This window comes from Solanum lycopersicum, chromosome 12, assembly GCF_036512215.1.
Source record: "Solanum lycopersicum chromosome 12, SLM_r2.1".
In the NCBI taxonomy this organism is placed as follows: Eukaryota; Viridiplantae; Streptophyta; class Magnoliopsida; order Solanales; family Solanaceae; genus Solanum; species Solanum lycopersicum.
In genome coordinates, this window is record NC_090811.1 from 56,758,636 (window position 1) to 56,781,755 (window position 23,120).

The 23,120-nt window shown below is 40.0% G+C and overlaps 1 protein-coding gene across 1 annotated transcript; it reads left to right on the plus strand.

The window, feature by feature from the left end:
- The first annotated feature begins 22,388 nt into the window (after positions 1–22,388).
- LOC138340455 (uncharacterized) lies at positions 22,389–22,727 on the plus strand. Its single transcript, XM_069292179.1, has one exon. It carries the CDS (start codon positions 22,389–22,391, stop codon positions 22,725–22,727), a length of 339 nt encoding a protein of 112 aa, XP_069148280.1.
- Positions 22,728–23,120: the final 393 nt, after the last annotated feature.

The following is a 23,120-nucleotide window of genomic DNA, read 5'->3' on the forward strand; positions in this document are numbered from 1 at the left end:
AAGTGTGTATTGCGGTTACTTAGAAGTATGGTACCCTTATGGAATAGAGAAGCTTTAGAGTTGACTAAGTATATAGACTATGAAAAGAAGACATGTAAACCTAGGTCTTGACTATAAGAGTGGACTATGACTAAGAATGACCAAAGAGAGGTACTTAGCCTTGATAGTAGTATGGGATGCTATCCTTGCATGACACAAGTATACTTGGAGGTGGCTTGTGAAGTAGTTCATTTGTAATACGAAATACTTAAGGTTGAGGTATGTAACCTTGTAAGTCTAAGTAGAGACTATGCCATGTATGTGATGTATCTCCTATGCTCATTAACTATGTCTTATGTTGACTTATGTTCATATGAAGCTTATGTTGGAGACTAAGCTATGATTATGATGATTATTTTATGACTATGTTATTATCTCTTATTCTTATGTCTCATGTTGACTAGCCATTTGAGATACTTTTATAATGTTTTGCTAGATTTCATACTTAGTAACTTTGTAATAACGCATATTTCCTACATTCTAACCAAATGTAGGTTTGGAGCTTTGAGTTGCTATAGGAGGCTAGAGTTTAAAGGATTTAGAAGATTGAAGATATTAATGAGTCCTCATAGCTTCGAGGACAATATCCATTTACCTTTACGTCATTTACTTTTATCTTTAAGACTTTGTATGAGTTTCATCCCAAAGACTATTATTCATGTCAAGTTAGATGGTTTGAGACAAAAGAGTTAGAAAAGACTTCAATTTGCGATTTATGAAAATGACTTCTATTGTATATCTTAAAGTTTTAAATTCTTCCATATTTTCTAATGCCTATGTGATGAATGAATGCTAAGTTTCACATCCTGCCACTTTGCCAGACAAATTTTGCATCCGTATAGGGGAGGAAGAGTCTAGAGTTGTTAAAATGGTTTATAGAAAACTCTAGAAGCCCCCTAGATATTTCCTTGGAAGGCTTCATTAGAAAAACAATAGTCCTTAGTGGAGTATTCTAGAGAAGTATGAATATTTCTCAAGGAAGAATATGGAATTCGATGGAATGTCCTTCATATATTCTAGATTACGTAGAGAATTCTACAAATAGGACAAAAGTGTAATTTTTAGAAAAACTTGTAAAACAATTATTATTTACACTTAGGCCCCTAGGAAATAGTATATATAGAGGTCCTCTCATTTTTAAATCATCAAAAAAAAATTTAAGCAACCTTCCAAGCAATATAAAACCTTCTTCTAAAGTTCTCATATCTTTCTAAGTCTTCCTTTCATTATCTCAGCGATCTTAGTTTCAAAGTCTTACTTGAGCTTAAAAGATCATGAAAGATTCGTGAGTAAGTTGTCAAGTGCCGCACAGAGCTTTAATCAAACTCTAATTCTGTGACGACGTGGTAGCAAAGCAAAGGTTTGCACTAAGATAAAGGCTAACAAAGGAGACATAAAGAACCGCAAAGGAAAGAAGCACCAAAAAAATAATGAGGAAATACTACTCGACCCCACACCAAGCGAGGAGCTAACATTTCATCCGCCTTCGACCATCAAATTAAGAGACTATAGTCATGGAGATGAGCTCATTGACGCCACACTTTGAGATGAGTGGATCGCATGGGTTGAAATGATGAGGCAGACCGTGGAGATATTAGGCCAGAATTTGAACGTGGTTGATGGAAATTTCAAGACTCTTTAAGACCTTACCCTTGAGGAGACCGACAACGTCCGCAGGGAGTTGGAGGGACCCCAGCGCGCCAAGTTCGAGATGAGAAAGGTTTTCACTACTTTGGAATTTAGACTCATGGATGCATTGATCACGACTGAGACCATGAGGACTGAGATGAAAGCACTCAAGAAAGGGGTGGAGGTTGGAGGATCACTGTCTCTTGACCGTGATAGGGAGGCCAAGGTAGAGCTCTCAATCCACATATGTTCAAAGGCGTCTGTGACGCACAAGAGGTGGAGAACTTCTTGTGGCACTTAGAGAATTACTTGAAGTGTAACGAATGAAGATTGACAAAAATAAGATCAACAACGTTGTGTTGTATCTTTCGGAGATGGCCATATTGTGGTGCAGGCGTAAAGAGTCAGAAATAAGGAAGGGACTTTTTACCGTTGACACTTGGGAGCAATTCCAAATGGAGTTCAAGATGACGTTCTTCCCTAATTATGTCATCTATGAGGCAAAGGCAAGTTTAAGAAGTTGAAGTTAAGGGGAAATATAAGCGCATACGTGAACGAGTTTACCAGCTTCACGCTTCAGATTCCCAACCTTACGGATGAAGATATGTTGTTCCACTTCATGAATGGGCTTCAAAATCAGGCCAGGAAAGATTTGGAACGCTGACAGATCACAACTATTGATGAAGCCATCAAGCAGGACGAAGCTTTGATAGACTTCAGGCATGAGAAGCCTGATAGAGCCAGAGGAGAAGAGAGGAGAGGTAGTCATGACTACGTTGGGGGAGATAGTGGAAAATTCGAGGAATAATGACCATATCCTAATAAGCATGGTAACTATAAGTTCGATGGCAAGAAGTCTGGACGTCACGGCGACACGGAGAGAAACACAAAGGTTGCCAAAAGAGGTAGTTACTACATATGTAGTGGGTCAAATGGCTATGTGAGGTATCCTGAATTGAAAGGTCTTGGTTCTATCATGCGAGAGCGAAAAGAGAAGGATGCACAAAAGCAAGGACAAGACATAAAGACAATGCAGTTGGGATTGATAGGACTATGTCGAGCCATCACGAAGCAACTAAGGAAGCTAAAAGTGTACGGTGCGCAGGATGTTGACATCGCGGTCAATGAAAGACTGGTTCGTGCTATGGTCGACACAGGTGTAGAGGCCAATAAGAAGCATAAGATATCATTATCAAATAGAGAAGCCAACTAGCAAGTTGGAGTTATCCCACGAGGAAAATGGTTTAGATTTATCTTTAGTTCACAGTTATGTCCTTTAGTCAAAGTCATTCCAAAATCAATTAGATAACGAGGGGTTTTGTTAAGTAAATTTCTCAAACAATATAAGTTAACAAGTAAACAAAAGTAGATTTTGAGTTTGTATCAAGTTGTGAGAATAACTAAGGTGTATGTGTTCCCCACAGGTTCATAACACGGCATTCCAAACAATAACAATTCTTTCCTTGTGTTTTACATGCAAAGTGGTAAGTTAGGTATCTCTAGATCCTTGGTCCGGCATTTATAGAATTTCACCCTGTAACTTGGTCCAGCTTTGTGTATAGAAGTTACTAACCTTTACATTCACCTCATATTAGACATCGTAATCAATGTATGACTTAATTATCACTTTGAACCAATCGACACTAGCCTATTAAATAGTACCACACTAAATATATTTTTCTCATTCTTTTCCTATTACTACCTCCTTGGTCCGGCAAGTAGCAAGAAGGCGAGTTCTAACACGTGCACTCATTTAAAGGACTTCTAAGCGAAAGAATTAACAGTGCATGCAAAAACACTATTTGAGAATTGCTTAATTTCTAGTTATACTTTGTTAATTACCCATGGTTCCGACAATCCTAGTTGTGGATTTATTCACTCATGCAAGCAAGAACACAATTCATAATTTTGAATGAAGAAATCATGAACTTACTCAACAATAAGAAGAAACTTAAAAATTCAATGTAACAATCTGAATATCCAAGACCTAGTCAAGAGCCTCACATGAGTGTTTAAGGTTTATAACACTGCTTTAAGGTCAATAACAATGTATAAAAGTCATTCAGGAAATTTTAGAGTCAAAACGTCAAGAAACGTCTATGACGTTTGGAGACTAGTCAAAAAGGTACTAGTGTCCCTTAGCCTATTTCAAGGGTTTTTAAGAGTTAAAAATGAATGAAATTTTGTAAAAACATGTCTAACACATATTATAGTAAGTTAAGGGTCAGAATATCCAGGTACGACTCTCCAAGGACCCTTTCATTTTTATCCAAAGCTGTCAAATGGGGCAGTGCAGGTAGTGTCCACCTACGCTTACCATCAATGGGGTGTAGGTAAGACGAAGGGGAGTCGATTCCTCTGTCATTTTAAACTTAGACATTTTGGGAAATGGTCAATTTTACAGGTCTCTGAACTTATCAACGGACCTGTAGGACGGTTGGTTCCAAGGCCCGTCGACTGACCTACGGACCGTAGGTCGTGGTCACGTAGGCCAGGCCTGCAATTTGCTGGTGAATTTTAATAAGTTCATTTAATTAAGTTAGTTAGTTAGGGGTTTAACTAGTGATTAGGGGTTAGTTAATTACGTTAGTTAATTAACTATATAACCAACCCTAAGCCTAAACACAACTTAACACCCCCAAATTCCCAAACCCAAATTGGTCTTCCTTCTCTCTACTTTCTCCCTCCCAAAGAAGAACTCCATTTAAGGGATAGGTCAAGGTCATTAGGGAATAAATAAGGGTGTTTTCTCCATCAATCTTCAACAATTAACAAGGTATGAGAACTTTTCACTTTTGGGATTCGTTTCCCCAAAGGGTTCTTCCAATAATTGGTTTTCAAAAGATGATTTCATATGCATTTCTTCATAATAAAAATTTGATCTTCTAAATTGTATTTTCTATAGTTTATTTTGGTTATTATGATTGGATAATGATGTATTATTGTATAATTATACTAGTTCTTAATGGTTTTACCTAGTATTGTGGTGGAGGTGATGAATTGACCCCAAATCCCTAACCCTAGGTTATGAACTAGTATGCAATTGAATTGTATTGATGTAGTTGATCTAAATTATGGTGTTAATTAATAATTTATTAATGTTATTACACCTATTATTGGTTGATAGTAAGACCAAGTTGATGACTTTTGAAAGATATTGGGTAAGTCTTGATATCCTAAACCTTTATTTCAATTATGTTGGCTTGTACTTGGTGATGAAGTTCAATGAAGTATGTATTTTAATTGGATTAAGTAGGTTCAATATGATGATTCAATTGAAATGTTTTGTTTATCTAATTGTGAGATTATGCTTAAGATGTAATGATATAAGTTGTTTATGAAGTCCCTATGTGCCTTACAATAATATAATGATGTTAATGTGCTAATTTCACCTATGAGGGTTGTAATGAAAGGTGTTCTCATTCAATTAATAGTGATCCAATGACTATTACTATATAAAGATCGGTTTTCCTATGACCTAAACTAAGTTATGATTGTTAAAGAAAGGCATTTCAAAAAGCACTCTAGCTTAGCACCGAGTGAACTAGTAGTTAGGAGTGTCCCTTCCCAAGTAGGAAAGGTAGGTTCACTATTGTACTCATGAGATTGGAGACTATAATTCCAAAGTCATAAAAATGGTCCCAAGTACATTTCCTAGTTCTTGAACTATGTTGCCCCCATAGGAATACTAGCTAGTGGATCCACCTAGATGCTAAGTTTATGTTTTGTTGCTACTTTTGCAAGTAGTCCACGTTCTTTCAGTGTAGGCTTCCATGACATCAGATTTCACATTAGCTTATGTGGTCTATGTTTGTTAAGGCAATATTTTCCCAAAAGTAAAATAAAGTAATAAAGTGAACTCTATCTAGGAGGACTTAAGGGGTTCGACTTAGTTAAGGTAGGGGTATGAGACTCTACCTATATATTGCACTAGTTGGCCTTGAGGGAAATCCGAGGAGGTGATTCTTATGTCTTTATGATCTTATAAAACAAATGTTATGCTTGTGTTGATTCTTCATGTTAATGGTCTATATTGCTAAATATAAGAATGGATACCTATAATGCTATGTTATATGAAGTTAGACATTATTCATGATCCTTTGGTTAGTTTGCTTGGTTGAGTAGAGTTATGGGGCTTCAGTTTACCATTACTTTAGTAGGCTTGGTGAAGGGTTATGGGTAAGGGATTTACTTATGTTGTAATATTATTGACTCATGAACATACTTTATGGTTATGACATGATGTTAGAGTGGCATTGGCTATGAATTCTATTATGATATACACATGTTGACCTGTCTTAACTTGAGCATGTTGGTCTTGTGTTACATATGCTTGTATCATAAAAAATATGTGATTATTGTCTTATATGTGTTCTTGGGTTGTGCATGAGGTTTTCCAAAGTGACTTGGCATGATTTAATCAATTGTCCCTTTTTATAATGATTTCTATGTTGTATGTGCATATATCTCCATAGTTAGTACAAGTGATGTTCTAACCCCTATTTCTCCCTTTTCCCAAATATTTTAGGTTTCGGTCATTCAAGGATTCTTGACCAATTTTCAAGGAAGGCTGGATCATTTCTCCAAGTGTGGGTATGTCCTCAAGATCTGAGGATGATGCCTTTTCTCAGTCTACCTATGTTACATTTTTATAGTTTAAAGACAATCATTTTGCTCTTGTTGTTTTGAGATATTGGTGTAAGCCCTAAGTGGCATTTACACATTTCTTTAAGGCATATGCCTATATAGTTATGTTTGTTTAGATGGTTTAATATGAGACATCCCTATTAAGACTATATTGTGAATAATATATATATATATATGTTACATAAAAATAGAAGACTAAGTAAGTTTCTTATTGCAAGGGGTCTATGTAAACTCCCTATGTATATATTATGTGTAAGAGAAAGGTCTTAGTAAACCTCATGAAGTATATATAGATGAAAAGTTTTAATTTTTCAGCACTTTTTAACCTATGAATGTAATGAGGAATGCTAAGAGGCTAGTCTCATACCTCTTCGAGGACTACGACGCCGGTTACTTCGAGGGGTACTCCTTTGATGTGATAAACTTGGTATCAGAGTATGAGATTGTATATCATTAGGGTCGATGTCTCAGTAAAACAACGCCTATATAAATTCTTATTCATAATTGTGAAGCGTGCCACACTTATGAGTAAGAGACATGTGATTGATTCGCTCAAACTTCTCAAATAAGAAGTAAAGCGGTCGTGTAAAGTAAATAACCAAACTAGTGAGGTTGGGATCGTTCCCACGAGGAAAATAGTCTAGACTTAACTTCAACCTGTTATTACTATTGTTTGGTCAATGACTTCCTTGAAAAGTAAAAAAACAATAAAAGGGGGGTTCTATTTCTAAATGAATGAAAATAACTAACGCGATTGAAAGAGACACTTAACAGCTTGAATGTTGGATTTTAATCAATTAATCAAAGTAACTAGGGTTTACGTGTTCCCCACAAGTTCATAACTTGATAATTCTAACTATAACAATTCTTTTCTAGTATCTGGCATGCAAAGTGATAAGTTATGTATTTCTAAATCCTTGGTCCGGCATCTAGAAAATCTCACTCCGCACCTTGGTCCGGCTACGTGTGTTGCTATCCTAACCCTTATATTTAACTCATATTAAGCATCGTATTCGATATTTGACTATGTTATTACCTCGTACCAATCAATACTAGCCTATTAGATAGTATACACTAAATCTATGTTGATAATTCTTTTCCTATTATCTACCTCCTTGGTCCGGCAAGTAGCATTAAGGCGAGTTCTAACATTGGCCATCCGTTAAAAAGACTTCTAAGTGAAAGAATTATTAATACATGCAAGACATCATTCTAGAATTGTTATTTTAGTTAGGTTTTATCTCATTATTTGCCTATGGTTCCCACAACCCTAGTTATGGAGTTTAGTTACTCATAGTCAGAATCACAATATTCAAATATATTAAATAAGAATTCATGTACTTACTTCAATGAGAAAGAGTAAAATCCAAAAGTTTGCTTGATTAATCACCAAAAATAACTTGCAAGAATCTCAACGTAATCAAAAATCTCACAAAAAGTCTAATGATAATCAAAAGTCTAACAATACAATGTTTATTAATACGGTGTCTAACAATCTAAGAGTCTCGCCTCAAAAATGAGATTTTTGAACTATTTATAAAAAATAAAAACCTAATTAAACAAGGACTCTATTTGCTGGAAATCTGCAAACACGCGGCTGGGTTGACGGACCTCGCGACGGATCGTCATGGTCACGACGGACCGTCATGGACTCCGTCGTCCCATACTTATGCAATTTCTTCTGCTGCTGTTCTTCATTACCCTCGACGGCAAGTATGACAGACCTTCATAGGCACAACGGTCCGTCGAGGGTCTTTGTTCCAAAACACTTCAACTCTTGGAATATGGGTACTGGTATTACTTCTCTGAACTTCATGACGAACCTGCAAGACGGACCGTCATAGACACGACGGACCGTCACAAGCTTTGTAACCCCACACTTGGTCAAACTTCCCCATCTTCCTTCCGCAGCTGCACTACGCTGCCACCTGCGGACCGTCACAAGAACAACGGACCGTCATAAGCTCCGTAGGTGGTCTCTTCTGCATTTCTTCGCTTAAAATCTCCGCATTCATCTTTTGACAGATTTCCTGCAAAACAAAGAGAAACTTATATAAAAATAAGCACAAAAAGGCTTTTGGACACACTAAACTTAAGGAAAAAGTATTAATAATACCGTGAAACCACGGTATATCAACACCCTCAACTTAAATTCGTTGTTTGTCCTCAAGCGACGCACTATGGCTCAATACAAGATCTTTGTACAATAGTATCCATGTTTTGTCCTTTGCAATCATTTGTCTATCAATCCCGATTAATCTCATCAAATCTATGCATGCTATCACTATTAGGCTTGAATTATGTGGGATCAGAAGATGACACAGACTCACCGTGCACTAACACCTATCCTCTTCAATTTCACACTGAGGTGCTAACAATTCCGGTAGTGCAACTAGAGTCCTCACTTTAAAACAAAATCCTCATTTTTCACACAATGATTTCGGTTTGAGTATAAGGATTACTTTTCAACACTCGCTCTCAGAACAAATTCACACTCATTCATACCTATTGCCATAAGCTTGCCCTTATTTTCACTGCCTTAAGTTCGCAATACAACCCTTAGGATCATGATAGGACTTTTTTAGCTAGTAACAGAGGCTCAGGGTCAGGTAGGGTATATTTAGGTATACTTTAATGACTTTTTGCCCTCCTTGACATATCGGCTAAACCTTTCACTTTCTATCATTTTATCTCGCTCAGTTTCTCATATTCTTTCACCTTGCTATTTTCTCTTCTTTCTTCATTCGTGTAAGTGACTCTCTTCTTTTCTTGCTTGTATTTCTTGTATATTTTTCTTTTTCTTTAATTTTCTTTCAACTAATTATTGAGTCACTTTACTTTTGTTCTTTCTCTCTTTTTATTCTTTCAACCCCACTTTCCGAGCATTCCTCATAATAGCCACCCTCAACTCATGGCTTTGCCATGAGTCAAGGTACACAATACCAAAAGTTGGGTCAGGGCCATAACGAAGGTTGTTTACTGCATTAGCCACCCTCAACTTATGCTTTTGGCATAAGCTGAGGTGCACATGTCCAAGGAGGGACCAGGGCCAACACATTGTTCCCAGAAAAGATCAGTTGGGGTGAAAAAGAAAAGTCTAATTTAAGCTCAGATCATTTGGATCAAAGAAGGATAAATTTCATTTGGTTTCTTTTATTTAGGCTAGAAATGGGTTATATTGAATAAGGGCCTATGATCCTTTCCTAATTGTCTATTACTACTTACTTTTAGTAGGACTAACCAGGCAAGTTCTAGCTCACTACCAATAGTGGACTATTCAAATCTTCCTCACACTCACTTGACATCTCATCACTATACCAGATTATCAGACACCTAGTTCGAATTTTAGACTTAGGGTAATGCAATGGTGTACCTCTATGTCATGCTTAGAGTTACACATTTAACAGTTACAATGCCTAGTCATGCATCATTTTCTAATTTATCAGGATATCATTTTAGCCATAATGCTCCAGTATTAAACTATGTACAAAAGATATAGACATGCCGGTTCAACAAAAAAAATAATCAGTCTTTTGGGGAAAAAGAACACAGGCAAGAAAACCCCAAAAGAGGATAGTGAATTTGGCTACTCAAACTTCACCCTAACACTCACTTTCCATTTGCCCCACCCCTAACAAAAAAAAACATGCAATTGTCCCCAATGCATAAAAATTTAAATACTAGAGTGGTAGGTGAAGCAAACCTGTGGCGCAAAGCGCCGTCGATCAGTAAGCTGGTGGTTCCGGTTCCTGGGAACCCACGTCCTCTGCAATCTGGACACCCTCAGTTGTGTCCTCAGCAACAACCGCACCATCAGTAGTCTCTTCTGCTATATCCACAGTTCGGGAGCTAGACGCCCCAGCCGCTAACTCTGATGTTGTCATCTGGTGTGCCTCCTCCTCAGCAAGTGAGGCTCTTCTCGCAGCCTCCATCTCTCGGCGCTCCTTCTTCCGTGCTCGCGCCTCGTCCTCTGCTCGACACCTACACCTCTTGGCATGCTCTCGAGGGAGAGGTGGTGGAATCTCTGAAGTGGCAAATAGGGCCGCCAACACTGTGTCTTCAGCAGGCTCGACAGAAGGAGCCTCAGACTCCGGAACCTTAGCCTCTAAGATCATGTCAATATCTGTGCGAAGACTGTCGATCGCAGCCTGAAGAGTCGACAAATCCATTGGAGGGGCTGGCCGGGCTAGCACCCTCAATTCAAAGGCGTCCAAGCGCTGGTGAACCTCAACGATCTTCCGCTCTGTATACTGGACCATTTTCCGCTCTAGGCGCTCTTCTGACTCAGTAATAGACTTCTGCATCCACGGCTGGATATGATGCAGAAGTGTAGCCATTTGCGCCTCTAATTTTTGGAACCTAGTAAGCGGGACCAGCGCCGGTAGAGGGGCTGTGTGAGAGAATCTTGGGGCACTGCTACTACCCGGATAGACTCGACCGGGGTAGTGTCAGTGGACGCCGTCTGTGTAGCCGTGCGGGCCTGGGAAACCGTATCAGCAAGATCATCACCAAGTGGGGGCAGCTCTGGACAGGGCCCTGTGCGTGGAGCCAACTCATTGGCCTCATCTCTGATGAGGCCAACGTCAACAGTGCCCTGTGGGGTCTTGAGCTGATCTACTTGCCATATAGGCACACCTGCGGACCTGCAGAGAGAAAAGATCACGCACGGGAAAGGGTAAGTAGTAGTTCCCTTGAAAGCCCTCTCGTGTATGACTGCCTGTAGAAGCCACATGAAATCCATCTCGAACTCGGATATCATCGCCGCCATCAACACTGCTCGATCCCATGTAACGATATTATCAGCGGCTATGGCAGAAAGTCAGTGACGGACAACCAGCCACAAGAACTTCGCCGTGAAAGTGAGGTTGGCCTTCTTGATGGCCCCCTTTGGCTCAGTCACCCAGTCGGCACCCTCTCCATCAACTGACAGGTGCAGGGTCATCCACCTCTTGGTGGTCTCTCTCAGCGATGACTCGAGCAGGAACTGTCCATCTTTAACAATCTGCCAGCGGTAGTCAAACTCGACAGTGAGAGGGGTCTGAGTAGCATCAACACCCTCGCCGTATAGAAACCGGCGGATGGATGGCAGGGAAATGTCAACCTGCACGCCCCGTACTCGGACCTACTCCTGTGAGGCCTGCTTAGCGGGGGAAGCCCGCGTATCATCTGTGATCGAAGAGTTGCTACGTAGGATGCGTAGAACTCTCGGACCATTTCTTCTTTATAATGGCCCAAAGGACGTGTTGTCCACTCCAGGCGATGCCTAGTGAAGATATTATAGATCTCATGCATTGTCGGGAGACCTTGTAAGGACCTACCGCTCCAAGGTGAGTGTTCGAGTCATCACTCCTTTATTAGTCAGGAACTTGGCATCGGAGTAGACTTGAAATTGCCCATCGACACACCACCGGTTGGGCTGGTCAGTGGCTGGGGTGGGGGCCTGAGCTGGTGAACCTGATGTGGATTCCGAACTGTCAGCCTCATCAGACGAGGCCGACGCTGCAGCGGTGGCGGGTGCGGGAACCTCAGCAGATCCGGAGGCTTTCTCCGACCAGGATAATCCTAAGGATCTAGACGCTCCTTCTTCATTTGTGGCTGACCCAGAGGGTGTGCCGATCAGTGTGCGCTCCTCATCAGACTAGGAGGCAGTGACTACACCAGACACCACCTTTTTGGGAGTGGCTCTGGGAGCACGTGTAACACGGGAAAAGGGGGAAGTGCCTGGGGGAACGTACCTGGGGTCACGCTTTTCATCAGAGCCAATGACCATGCAGGCATACGGGGCGACATATTTCGATCGCCCGCGTGCATAGATTCGATCTTGCTTGGGTGCCATAGTAGATAGTACCTGTAAAGGATCAATATTAGTACGAGTAGTGGCAAACAAGACAAGCAAAACCATACTAAAAAAATTAAAAATAGTATGCCATTGCTATAGTAACAGTGACACACGACGGGCCTGGTTACGGCTCGTCGTGACTATGACGGACCGTCATGAGGTCCGTCGTGTCTTACTTAGACTATGTATATATGGAGAACTCTGAAGGAGAGTCTCTGACTAGTATGACGGTATGTGCAGGACGGACTGTCACAGGTACGACGGTCTGTCGTAGGTGTCCGTCAGTGGACACTTAGAAAAAAATGAGAGACCCTTAGGGGAGGGGTCTCTAACCGTCATAACGGTCATGAAGGATGGACCGTCATGGGTACGACAGTTCGTCACATGTGTCCGTTGAAGGACACTTAGAAAAAGTGAGAGACCCTCAGAAAGAGGGTCTCTAACAACCAGAACAGATGTGCAGGACGGACCGTTGTGGGTATTACGGTCCATCACATGTGTCCGTTGAAGGACACTTGAAAAAAAATGGACAGTAGGGTGTTAGGTCTTTTGGAACGGACCCTACGACGGTCCGTCGTGGGTCCAACGGTCCATCATAGGGGTCTCGTTCTATAGATCAGTGACAGAACTGGGGGTACCCCATGCAGTCCCGATGAACCCAAATCAACTTGTAGTGTTTTGGAGCTACATTTTTATAACCCAACTACCTAGGAAACTAGAAATGAAAAAGCACCTATGTCTAGGGTTGTAAACACAGCAATTTCGAACATTTTTAATCTAGGTTAGACAGAATCTTATCTAAAAGAAACGAACATATGACAAAGAACTAAGCTAATACTAATTAATAAACAAAAATGCAAGATAAATTAGTAGAAATTAGAGACACATACCTTAGAATTGGAGAAAAACAAGATGGGTAAGTATTTGATGACCAAGAAGACACCCACAGTAGCAACTCCGACTTGTAGATTATAACTTTTAGGGCTTTGGAGAATTTTGGGGGAACAATGATCGGTTGATAGAGGGAGGGATTGTGGAAGTTGAAAAGAGAGGGAAATAGGGGGAGTAGTGAATGAATGGGGGTGAAATGAGGGGTTGGGGGGTTTAAACGGTCTGATTTTGAAAAAGACTCCAACTGGGTCGGGTCGGGTACGACTCATTAATGACGCAACGAATCCCCGACAATGGTCCGTCTCAGTTGTGATGATCCATCATTGGGTCCGTCGTCTGTGCCCTAGATTGAGAATAATAAAAAGACGTACCTGGTACAACAGAGGCATATGACGGTCCATCGCAGGCGCAACGGTCCGTCGATGTATCCGTCAGTGACTGCTACAGAGTAATTTTTTGCAGAATTTCCTGGTGATGTGCCTGCAAATTTAAAAACCCATTAGTAGAAAAATGCTACCATTACTAAAAAGACTATAAGTATTGGGTTGCCTCCCAACAAGCGCCTGATTTAATGTCGAGGCACGACTGGGGACACTTGATTACTCAGACATCATCCAGATGGTATGCCTCTATCACTTCATTCCCCGATTCTTTATGCCCAAAATAGAGTTTTATTCGATCTCTATTCATCTTAAACCGCACTCCCTCCTTTGCTTTTAACTCAACTGCTCCATGAGGGAATACTTGGGTAATCAAGTAAGGGCCAGTCCATTTGGACTTGAGCTTGCCCGGAAGACAAGGCTACCCAGAACTGTCTACAAGCACCAAATCCCCAATCCTAAACTCTTGTTTTGCACTTTTTTGTTCATTCTCCTTCTTCATCTTTTCTTTGTGGGATATGGCGGATACTGATTGGATCTCACCACTCTGACTCATAGTCATACACACGTTGAAGGTTGCTTCTTCATTGTTCAACTTAAATTTCATCTGCCCCTTTTCCATATCAACTAAGGCTCTACCTGTAGCAAGGAATGGCCTCCCAATAATAATAGAAACTTCAAAATCGACTTCACAATCAAGAATAACAAAATCAGCCGGAAAGATGAATGACTCCACTTTTACTAGCACATCATGGAGTATCCCTATAGGCCGTTTCACTGTCCGATCAGCCATTAGTAGCCGCATCACAGTGGGTTTTGGGTCACCCAAACCCAACTTCTTGTAGATCAATAGGGGGATGATATTTATGCTTGCCCCCAGATCACATAATGCTTTCGCAAAATGTAATGACCCAACTGTACCAGGAATAGTGAACGCACCCGAATCTTCTTTCTCTTGTATGAGGGATCTTGTAGCAATAGCACTACAATGCTTCAGTCTATCATCATCCTCAAAAGTGACCGATCTTTTCTTTGTGACAAGATCTTTCATAAACTTGGCATAACCGGGCATTTTTTCTAGAGCTTCTACCAAAGGGACATTGATAGAGATCTGTTTTAGCATTGTTATAAAACGCAGATATTTACCATCCTCGGTCTTTTTCACTAATCTCTGAGGGAAGGATGGCGGTGGTCTAGGCATGGGAATTACCGTCATAGGGACTTCTGCATCTTTTCCATTGCTCTCTTTTTCCTCAAATCTACCCTTTACCACCTTATCATCATCATTTCTCACATTTTCCTCATCAGACGGCGTAGGTGGGTCAATAGTTTGCTTACCACCCCGAGTAGTGATCTCCATACAGTGCGCATCATTTTTTGGATTTTGGACAGTGTTGCTAATAAGAGTGCCCGGTTGTCGTGTGTTCACTGTCGCAGATAATTAGGCCATTTGCAACTCAATCTGTTTAATCGATATTGCATGTGTATCAACTTTTTTCCCAATACTAGCTAAATCACACCTTAACTCTTTAATATTCTCATCACTAGCATCGAACCTCCTCATCATTTTGTGCAACATATCCTCAACTCGCGCCATACTATCTCCACCATCCCTAGGAGTAACTTCACGATTTTGAGGAGGGACATAGGGCCCATTCCTATCATTTCTGTTACCGTAGTTACCCCTGTTGAATTTGTTATCGCGGTTGTAGTTTCCATCTCGGACATAATGACTCTCACGGTTGTAGTTACCATAGTTCTGACCTTGGTTCCCTTGACCTTGGCGTCAATTATCCTGATTTGAGCCTTGGGCGCTTGGTCGAAAACCCCCCGTCTAGTGTCCTCCGCATAATAGCATTCATCATTAGGAGGTAGTGGTTTAGCCAAGTAGTTGACTGCATTTATCTTTTCTGCATCCTAGTGACATGTTTTAGTACCAACCCAAGCTCAGTTCTCATCTGAGCGATTTCTTCGCGAATTTCATCTGTGGCTGGGTTGTGAGTGGACTGCACTACGAAGGTGTTTCTCCCTGTATCAGACTTTCTAGTACTCCAAGCTTTGTTATTCCAGGAGATTTTCTCTAATTTTTCAGCAATCTCAGCACAAGGGCATTCCCCATAAGATCCACCTGCAATAGTGTCCAATACCGCTTTATTATTATCATCCTGTCCCCGATAGAAGAATTCCTTCAGTGACTCATCATCTATACGGTGCTTTGGACCACTTATCAGGAATGAGGTGAATCTATCCTAAGAACTACTAACTGACTCTCCTGGTAGTGCCACAAAGTTATTCACTCTGTCTTTGAGGTTTAGTTTCTTGGAGACCGGATAGTAGCGTGCTAAGAAGACATCCCTTAGTTGGTTCCAAGTGAAGATTGATTTGTATGGGAGCTCACTGAACCACATAGCAGCCTCTTTCGTTAGAGAGAGAGGAAACACTCTGAGACCTATTACATCTAAATCCAAATCAGGCCTCCCTACACAGCTTTTACACACTGCCCTTACCTTAGCTATATGGGCATGTGGATCCTCAAAGGGTAGCCGTGAAAACAAACCTCTGGCAGTGATCATTTGCATCAGGCTACTAGTTACCACAAAAGTGTGGCCTGTGGGTAGAGGAGGCAAAACCAGTGGCCCATCGGAGTCTTCTATTTTATCATAGCCTATGTAGTAGCTTGGAACCGTGGAGCAGGATTTTGTCCCCTCTGTTGGTGTTCACCCGGAGCATCGGGTAACAACTGACCATGAACATCAATCAGAGCTGGGATGTTCTGGTTCGGGTCATCATCATTTATTCCCAAGTTTCGATTCATATTGCGCAGTGTACGCTCTAATTTGTGATCGCGAGGAAACAAAGGTTCTTTTCCTCTCTGTGTATTTGGCATACAAGGAGGATAGTTCTGAAATCAAAAACAATAAAACAAAGTAGAATCAAGAAAATATCAACTAAACTATAGTAATAAGTTCAAGTTAATCTAAAAGCTATAATCCCCGACAGCGGCGCCAAAATTTGATACGCTCAAACTTACTTCTCAAATAAGAAGTAAAGCGGCCGTGTCAAGTAAATAACCCAACTAGTGAGGTTTGGATCGTTCCCACGAGGAAAATAGTCTTGACTTAACTTCAACCTGTTATTACTTTTGTTTGGTCAATGACTTCCTTGGAAAGTAAAAAACAATAAAAGGGGGGGTTTCTATTTCTAAATGAATGAAAATAACTAACGCAATTGAAAGCGACACTTAAAAGCTTTGAATGTTGGATTTTAATCAATTAATCAAAGTAACTAGGGTTTACGTGTTCCCCACGGGTTCATAACTTGATAATTCTAACTATAACAATTCTTTTCTAGTATCTTGCATGCAAAGTGATAAGTTATGTATTTCTAAATCCTTGGTCCGGCATCTAGAAAATCTCACTCCGCACCTTGGTCCGGCTGCGTGTGTTGCTATCCTAACCCTTATCTTTACCTCATATTAAGCATCGTATTTGATATTTGACTAAGTTATTACCTCGTACTGATCAAACTAGCCTATTAGATAGTATACACTAAATCTATGTTGATAATTCTTTTCCTATTATCTACCTCCTTGGTCCGGCAAGTAGCATTAAGGCGAGTTCTAACATTGGCAATCCGTTAAAAAGACTTCTAAGTGAAAGAATTATTAATACATGCAAGACACCATTCTAGAATTGTTATTTTAGTTAGGTTTTATCTCATTATTTGCCTATGGTTCCCACAACCCTAGTTATGGAGTTTAGTTACTCATAGTCAGAATCACAATATTCAAATATATTAAATAAGAATTCATGTACTTACTTCAATGAGAAAGAGTAAAATCCAAAAGTTTGCTTGATTAATCACCAAAAATAACTTGCAAGAATCTCAACGTAATCAAAAATCTCACAAAAAGTCTAATGATAATCAAAAGTCTAACAATACAATGTTTATTAATACGGTGTCTAACAATCTAAGAGTCTCGCCTCAAAAATGAGATTTTTCGAACTATTTATAAAAAATAAAAACCTAATTAAACAAGGACTCTATTTGCTGGAAATCTGCAAACACGCGGCTGGGTTGACGGACCTCGCGACGGATCGTCATGGTCACGACGGACCGTCATGGACTCCGTCGTCCCATACTTATGCAATTTCTTCTACTGCTGTTCTTTATTACCTTCGACGGCAAGTATGACAGACCGCCATAGACACAACGGTCCGTCGATGGTCTTCGTTCCAAAACACTTCAACTCTTGGAATATGGGTACTGGGATTACTTCTCTAAACTTCATGACAAACCTGCAGGACGGACCGTCATAGACACGATGGACTGTCACAAGCTTTTCAACCCCACACTTGGTCAGACTTCCCCATCTTCCTTCAGCAGCTGCACTACGCTGCCACCTGTGGACCGTCACAAGCACAACGGACCGTCATAAGCTCCGTAGGTGGTCTCTTCTGCATTTCTTCGCTCAAAATCTCCGCATTCATCTTTGGACAGATTTCCTGCAAAACAAAGAGAAAGTTATATAAAAATTAGCACAAAAAGGCTTTTGGACACACTAAACTTAAGGAAAAAATATTAATAATACCGTGAAACCTCGGTATATCAGTGATGCTTAGGAAACTCTCATCTTCTTTCATTCATATGTCGTGCCTCTAGAGTCTTATTATGTGCTTTCACCTAAATTTTATATCGTGGTTATAGGTATGAATACTCAGAGGGAATCCACAAGAAGGGCCAAAGAAGGCATTGCTAATGTGGGAGCTCATGACAATCAATCTCCTCCACAAGACAACCAAGGGCCTCCACTTGAAGAAGTTGATATGGGTGATCAAGTTTCGGTTGTTCCTCCACTGATGACCGAAGGAGAGATAAGGGAAACTTTTCTCAATTTGTCCTAAGCCATGACATATCAAGCTAATTCTGTCACTTCTCATGTCCAAATCATTACGACCCAAGTGAATAGGGAGATTGGACCTCGAGTGCCTCAACATGCTAGAACTATGGCCTCTCATTTGAGAGAATTTAATAAAATGAACCCACCTATGTTCTTTTGTTCGAGGTCGGATGAGGACCCATAAGATTTTCTGGATGAGGTCTATAAGATTCTCTAAGCTATGGGTGTGACTTCAATTGAGAAGGCCAAGTTGCGAGGCCTATCAACTTAAAGATGTGTCCCAAACTTTGTACACACAATTGAGAGATAATAGATCACTAAGAGGTGGTCCAGTGACTTGGGAGATCTTCAAGAGGGCTTTCCTTGATAGGTTATTTCCTAGAGAGTTGAGCGAAGCTGAGGTGGAAGAATTTATCAATCTTCTTCAAGGAGGTATGAGTATACTTGACTACTCCTTGAAATTACTAAATTGTCCAAGTATGCTCCATCTTGGTATCAAACCCAAGGGATGAGATGAGTCATTTTCATACGAGAGTGTCTAAAGAATTAGTAGAAGTATGTCGTTCGGCTATGCTTCATGATAATATAAATATCGCTAATATCATGGTTCATGTTCAAAAAGTGGAAGAAACTAGGCTAATGATAAAGAATAGAGAGGCCAAGAAGGTCAAGTCTTATGATTATGGTTCTTCAAAGAGTAGGCTTGACAGTCAATACAATCCTAGGTTCATGAAGGGGTTTTCCAATCAAGTTCCTTCCACATTTCCCAAGTCATGACGAAAGGGTGTCAAACCCTAAGTCTCAAAATGGAAGAGGTACTAGTTTACCAACTAAGAAGCCAACTTGTAGAAAGTGTGGTAAGAAGCATTATGGTGAGTGCCTTCTTGGGATGGACAATTGCTTTGGATGTGGAAAGAGTTGCCACAAGGTTAAAGATTTCCCTAATGTGAAGGAGCAATACAAGGGAAGTGGACAAGCACAAGCAAGTGGATCGAATGTTGATGATCCGAGAAATAATTGCTTTTATTCACTTCGCTTAAGGGGTGAACAAGAGAGTTCTCCTGATGTGGTGACCTGTATTTTACAAGTTTTCTCTATTGATGTTTATGGTTTAATTGATCTGGGTGCTACATTATCTTTTGTTACTCCCTTGATAGCTAGGAAGTTTGAAATTTTGTCCGGTATTCTAAATGAACCTTTCTTGATAACTACCATGGTAGGTGAGTCGGTGGTTGTAAAGAGGGTATATAGAAATTGTCCTATAATGTTGCCCAATAGAGTTAATCATGTTGAATTAGTAGAACTTGATATGATCGATTTTGATGTAATTTTGGGGATGGATTGGTTGCATGATTATTTTGCTTCCATTGATTGAAGAACGAGAATTGTCAAGTTCAATTTTTCAAATGAACTCGTCTTAGAGTGAAAGGGGGGTAATTCTATTTCTAGAGGTCGTATAATTTCTTGTCAAAAGGCTTTTAAGATGATCTCAAAAGGGTTTTTATAACATATTGTATGAGTCAAAGATTTAGACTCTGAAAATCCTCCCATTTAGTTAGTCCCCATAGTGAGGGAATTTCAGAGGTCTTCCCTAATGATCTTTTTGGAATCCCTCCAGAACGGGAAATTGATTTTGGTATTGACTTGTTACAAGATACCAACCCCATCTCAGTTCCTCCTTATCGGATGGCTCCGGCCGAAATGAAAGACTTGAAGGCTCAACTCAAGGACTTAATGACAAAGGCTTCATTAGACCTAGATTTTTCCATGGGGTGCTCTGGTATCGTTTGTGAAAAATAAGAATGGGTCCCTTAGAATGTGCATTGATTACCGCCAACTCAATAGGTCACTATTAAAATCAAGTATCATCTCACTCGGATTGGCGACTTATTTGATCAACTCCAAGGGTAAATCTACTTTTCTAAGAGACTTGAGATCGGGGTAACACCAACATAGGGTTTGAGGTGAGGATATACAAAAAATGGCATTACAAACTAGATCTGGTCACTATGAGTTTCTAGTAATGTTCTTTGGCCTCACTAATGCCTCGGCGGCATTTATGGACCTTATGAATAGGTTTTTTTTGAAAGTTAACTAGATTCATTTGTCATTGTATTCATTGATAACATCTTGGTATATTCGAAAAATAAGGGTGAACACATGGACCATTTGAGAGTAGTATTACAAGTGCTTAAGGAAAACCAATTATTTCCCAAGTATAGCAAGTGTAAGTTTTAGTTGAGGTCGGTGGAGTTTCTTGGTCATATCATCTCTAGTGAGATAGTAGAGGTAGATCCAAGGTAAACTGAGGCGGTTAAGAATTGGCCTATATCATTGACTCCAGCTGACATTAGTAATTCCTTGGGTCTAGCGGGATATTATAGGAGGTTTGTGGATGTTTTTGCGTCCATTGCTTCTCACTTGACTACCTTAACCCAAAAGAGTGTAAAATTTAAGTGGTCGGAGGCATGTGAAAGAAGATTCCAAATCTTAAAAGATAGGCTTACCTCCGCTCCAGTGTTGACTTTACCAAAGGTTACCAAGGGATTCGTTACATATTGTGATGCATCCCGAGTGGGCTTAGGGTGTGTTCTTATGCAACATGGGAAAGTAATACCCTATGCTTCTAGACAACTTAAGGTGCATGATAAGAATTATCAAACTCATGATCTTGAGTTAGCGGTTGTGGTATTTGCCTTGAAAATATGGAGGCATTATTTGTAAGGTGTCCATGTTGATGTGTATACCGACCATTAGAGTTCGATATGTGTTTACTCAAATGGAGTTAAATCTCCAATAAAGAAGGTGGTTAGAATTGTTGAAAGTTGAAATGAGTATTCTCTACCACCCTGACAAAGCTAAAGTTGGTACGGATGCTCTAAGTCGTATGACCATGGTACTTTGTCTTAAATGGAAGAAGCCAAGAAATACCTAGTGAAAGATGTTCTTAAGTTGGTTTGTTTGGGTGTTAGATTGGAAGATTCTCCGAATGGTGGTTTTATGGTTCATCATAACTCTGAATCATCTTTGATGGTTGAGGTGAAGTCTAAGAAACACCTTGATCAATCATTGATGGAGTTGAAGGAATCGGTTCTTGGTGAGATTAATTAGTCATTCTCCTTAAGGGGATGGTGTATTGATGAATCAAGGAAGGTTGTGTGTGTCCAATGTTGATGACTTGAGAAACTGGATTCTTGAGGAAGCTCATGGTTACGTTTATTCCATTCATCCAGGCTCTACAAATATGTATCAAAAACTTAGAGAAGTGTTTTGGTGGGAAGGCTTATGTAGGGACATGGAGGAATTTGTTGCAAAATGTCCAAATTGCCAACAAGTGAAAGTCGAGCACCAAAATCCAAGTGATTTACTTCAATAAATACAAGTTCTCACTTAAAAGTGGGAAGACATTAATATGGACTTCGTGGTAGGTTTTCCTTGGAAACAAAGGAAAAATGACTCTACATGGGTGGTTGTGGATAGGTTGACCAAATTCGCTCATTTTATCCCCATCAGGTCCACTTAATCGGCGGAGGATTATGGAAGGATATTTGTATATGAGTTTGTGTGTCGTCATGGTATTCCTTAATCCATCATATCGGATAGGGGTGCACAATTCGCATCTAGGTTTTGGAGGTCATTCCAGAAAAGGTTGGTACAAAGGTGAAGTTAGGCACCACTTTTCATCCTTAAACGAATGGTCAAGCGAAGCGTACTATTCAAACCCTTGAAGATATTCTTAGAGCTTGTATAATTAATTTCAAGAGAAATTGGGATAAACATTTGCCTTTGGTTGAGTTATCTTATAATAATAATTAACATTCAACTATATCTATGGCTCCTTTTGAGCCTTGTATGGTAGGAAATGTAGATCTCCAATTGGATGGTTTGATGTGGGCGAGTTTTCACTCTTTGGTCTTGAATTTATTTATAAGACTTTGGAAAAAATTCATTTGATAAGGAAGCGATTGAAAATAGCCTATAGCTGGCAAAAGTCTTATGCCGACCATAAGAGAAGGGACTTAGAATTTGAAGAGGGAGATAATGTGTATATAAAATATCACCCATGAAAGGAGTGGTGAGATATGGAAAGAAAGGAAAGTTGAGTCCTCGTTATGTGGGTCCCTATGAAATTTTGCAAAAAGTTGGCAAAATTGCATACGAGCTAAGATTACCTAGTGAATTGGCTACAGTTCATTCGGAGATCCATGTCTCCATGCTTAAGAAGTGCATCGGTGATCCCCAGTCCATTCTTCCTATTGAGGGTCTAGGTGTGGATGAGAACCTCTCATATGAGGAGGTTCTAGTTGAAATCCTCGATAGACAAGTGAAAAAGTTGAGGAACAGGGAGGTGGCCTCCGTAAAAATTCTATGGTCGAATCACCTAGTTGAGGGAGCAACATGAGAGGCCGAGGCCGACATGAAGTCTCGTTACCCTCATGTCTTTATTGATTAAGGTAATTTGTTCCTATTAATGATGTAAATTGAATTTGACTTGTCTTATAAAGATGTGCATATTCAAGCTAAAGGTTTTTGCTAAAACGAAGTTTCATGTGGAAATACTCTTTTTCTCAATTTTTCACTTATTTGTGTATTTGGTATGACTTTGCCTATATGAAATAAGATTGAGCATGTTTATATGTTGTGAAAGAAATTTTAGCATAAGTCACTATATATGTTGCGTTGAGCTCAAGTTGTTGAGAAGGTAATATCTCATGTTGTGGTTTTAAGCTCTTATGTGGTGCAATTGATGTTTTGAGTTACTTTATGTAAATCCCATGTTTTCATGTTGATTTAG

Bases quoted from the DNA above. Each gene is read 5' to 3' on its own strand.
- LOC138340455 (XM_069292179.1), top strand. From the start codon at position 22,389: ATGAAAGGAGTGGTGAGATATGGAAAGAAAGGAAAGTTGAGTCCTCGT.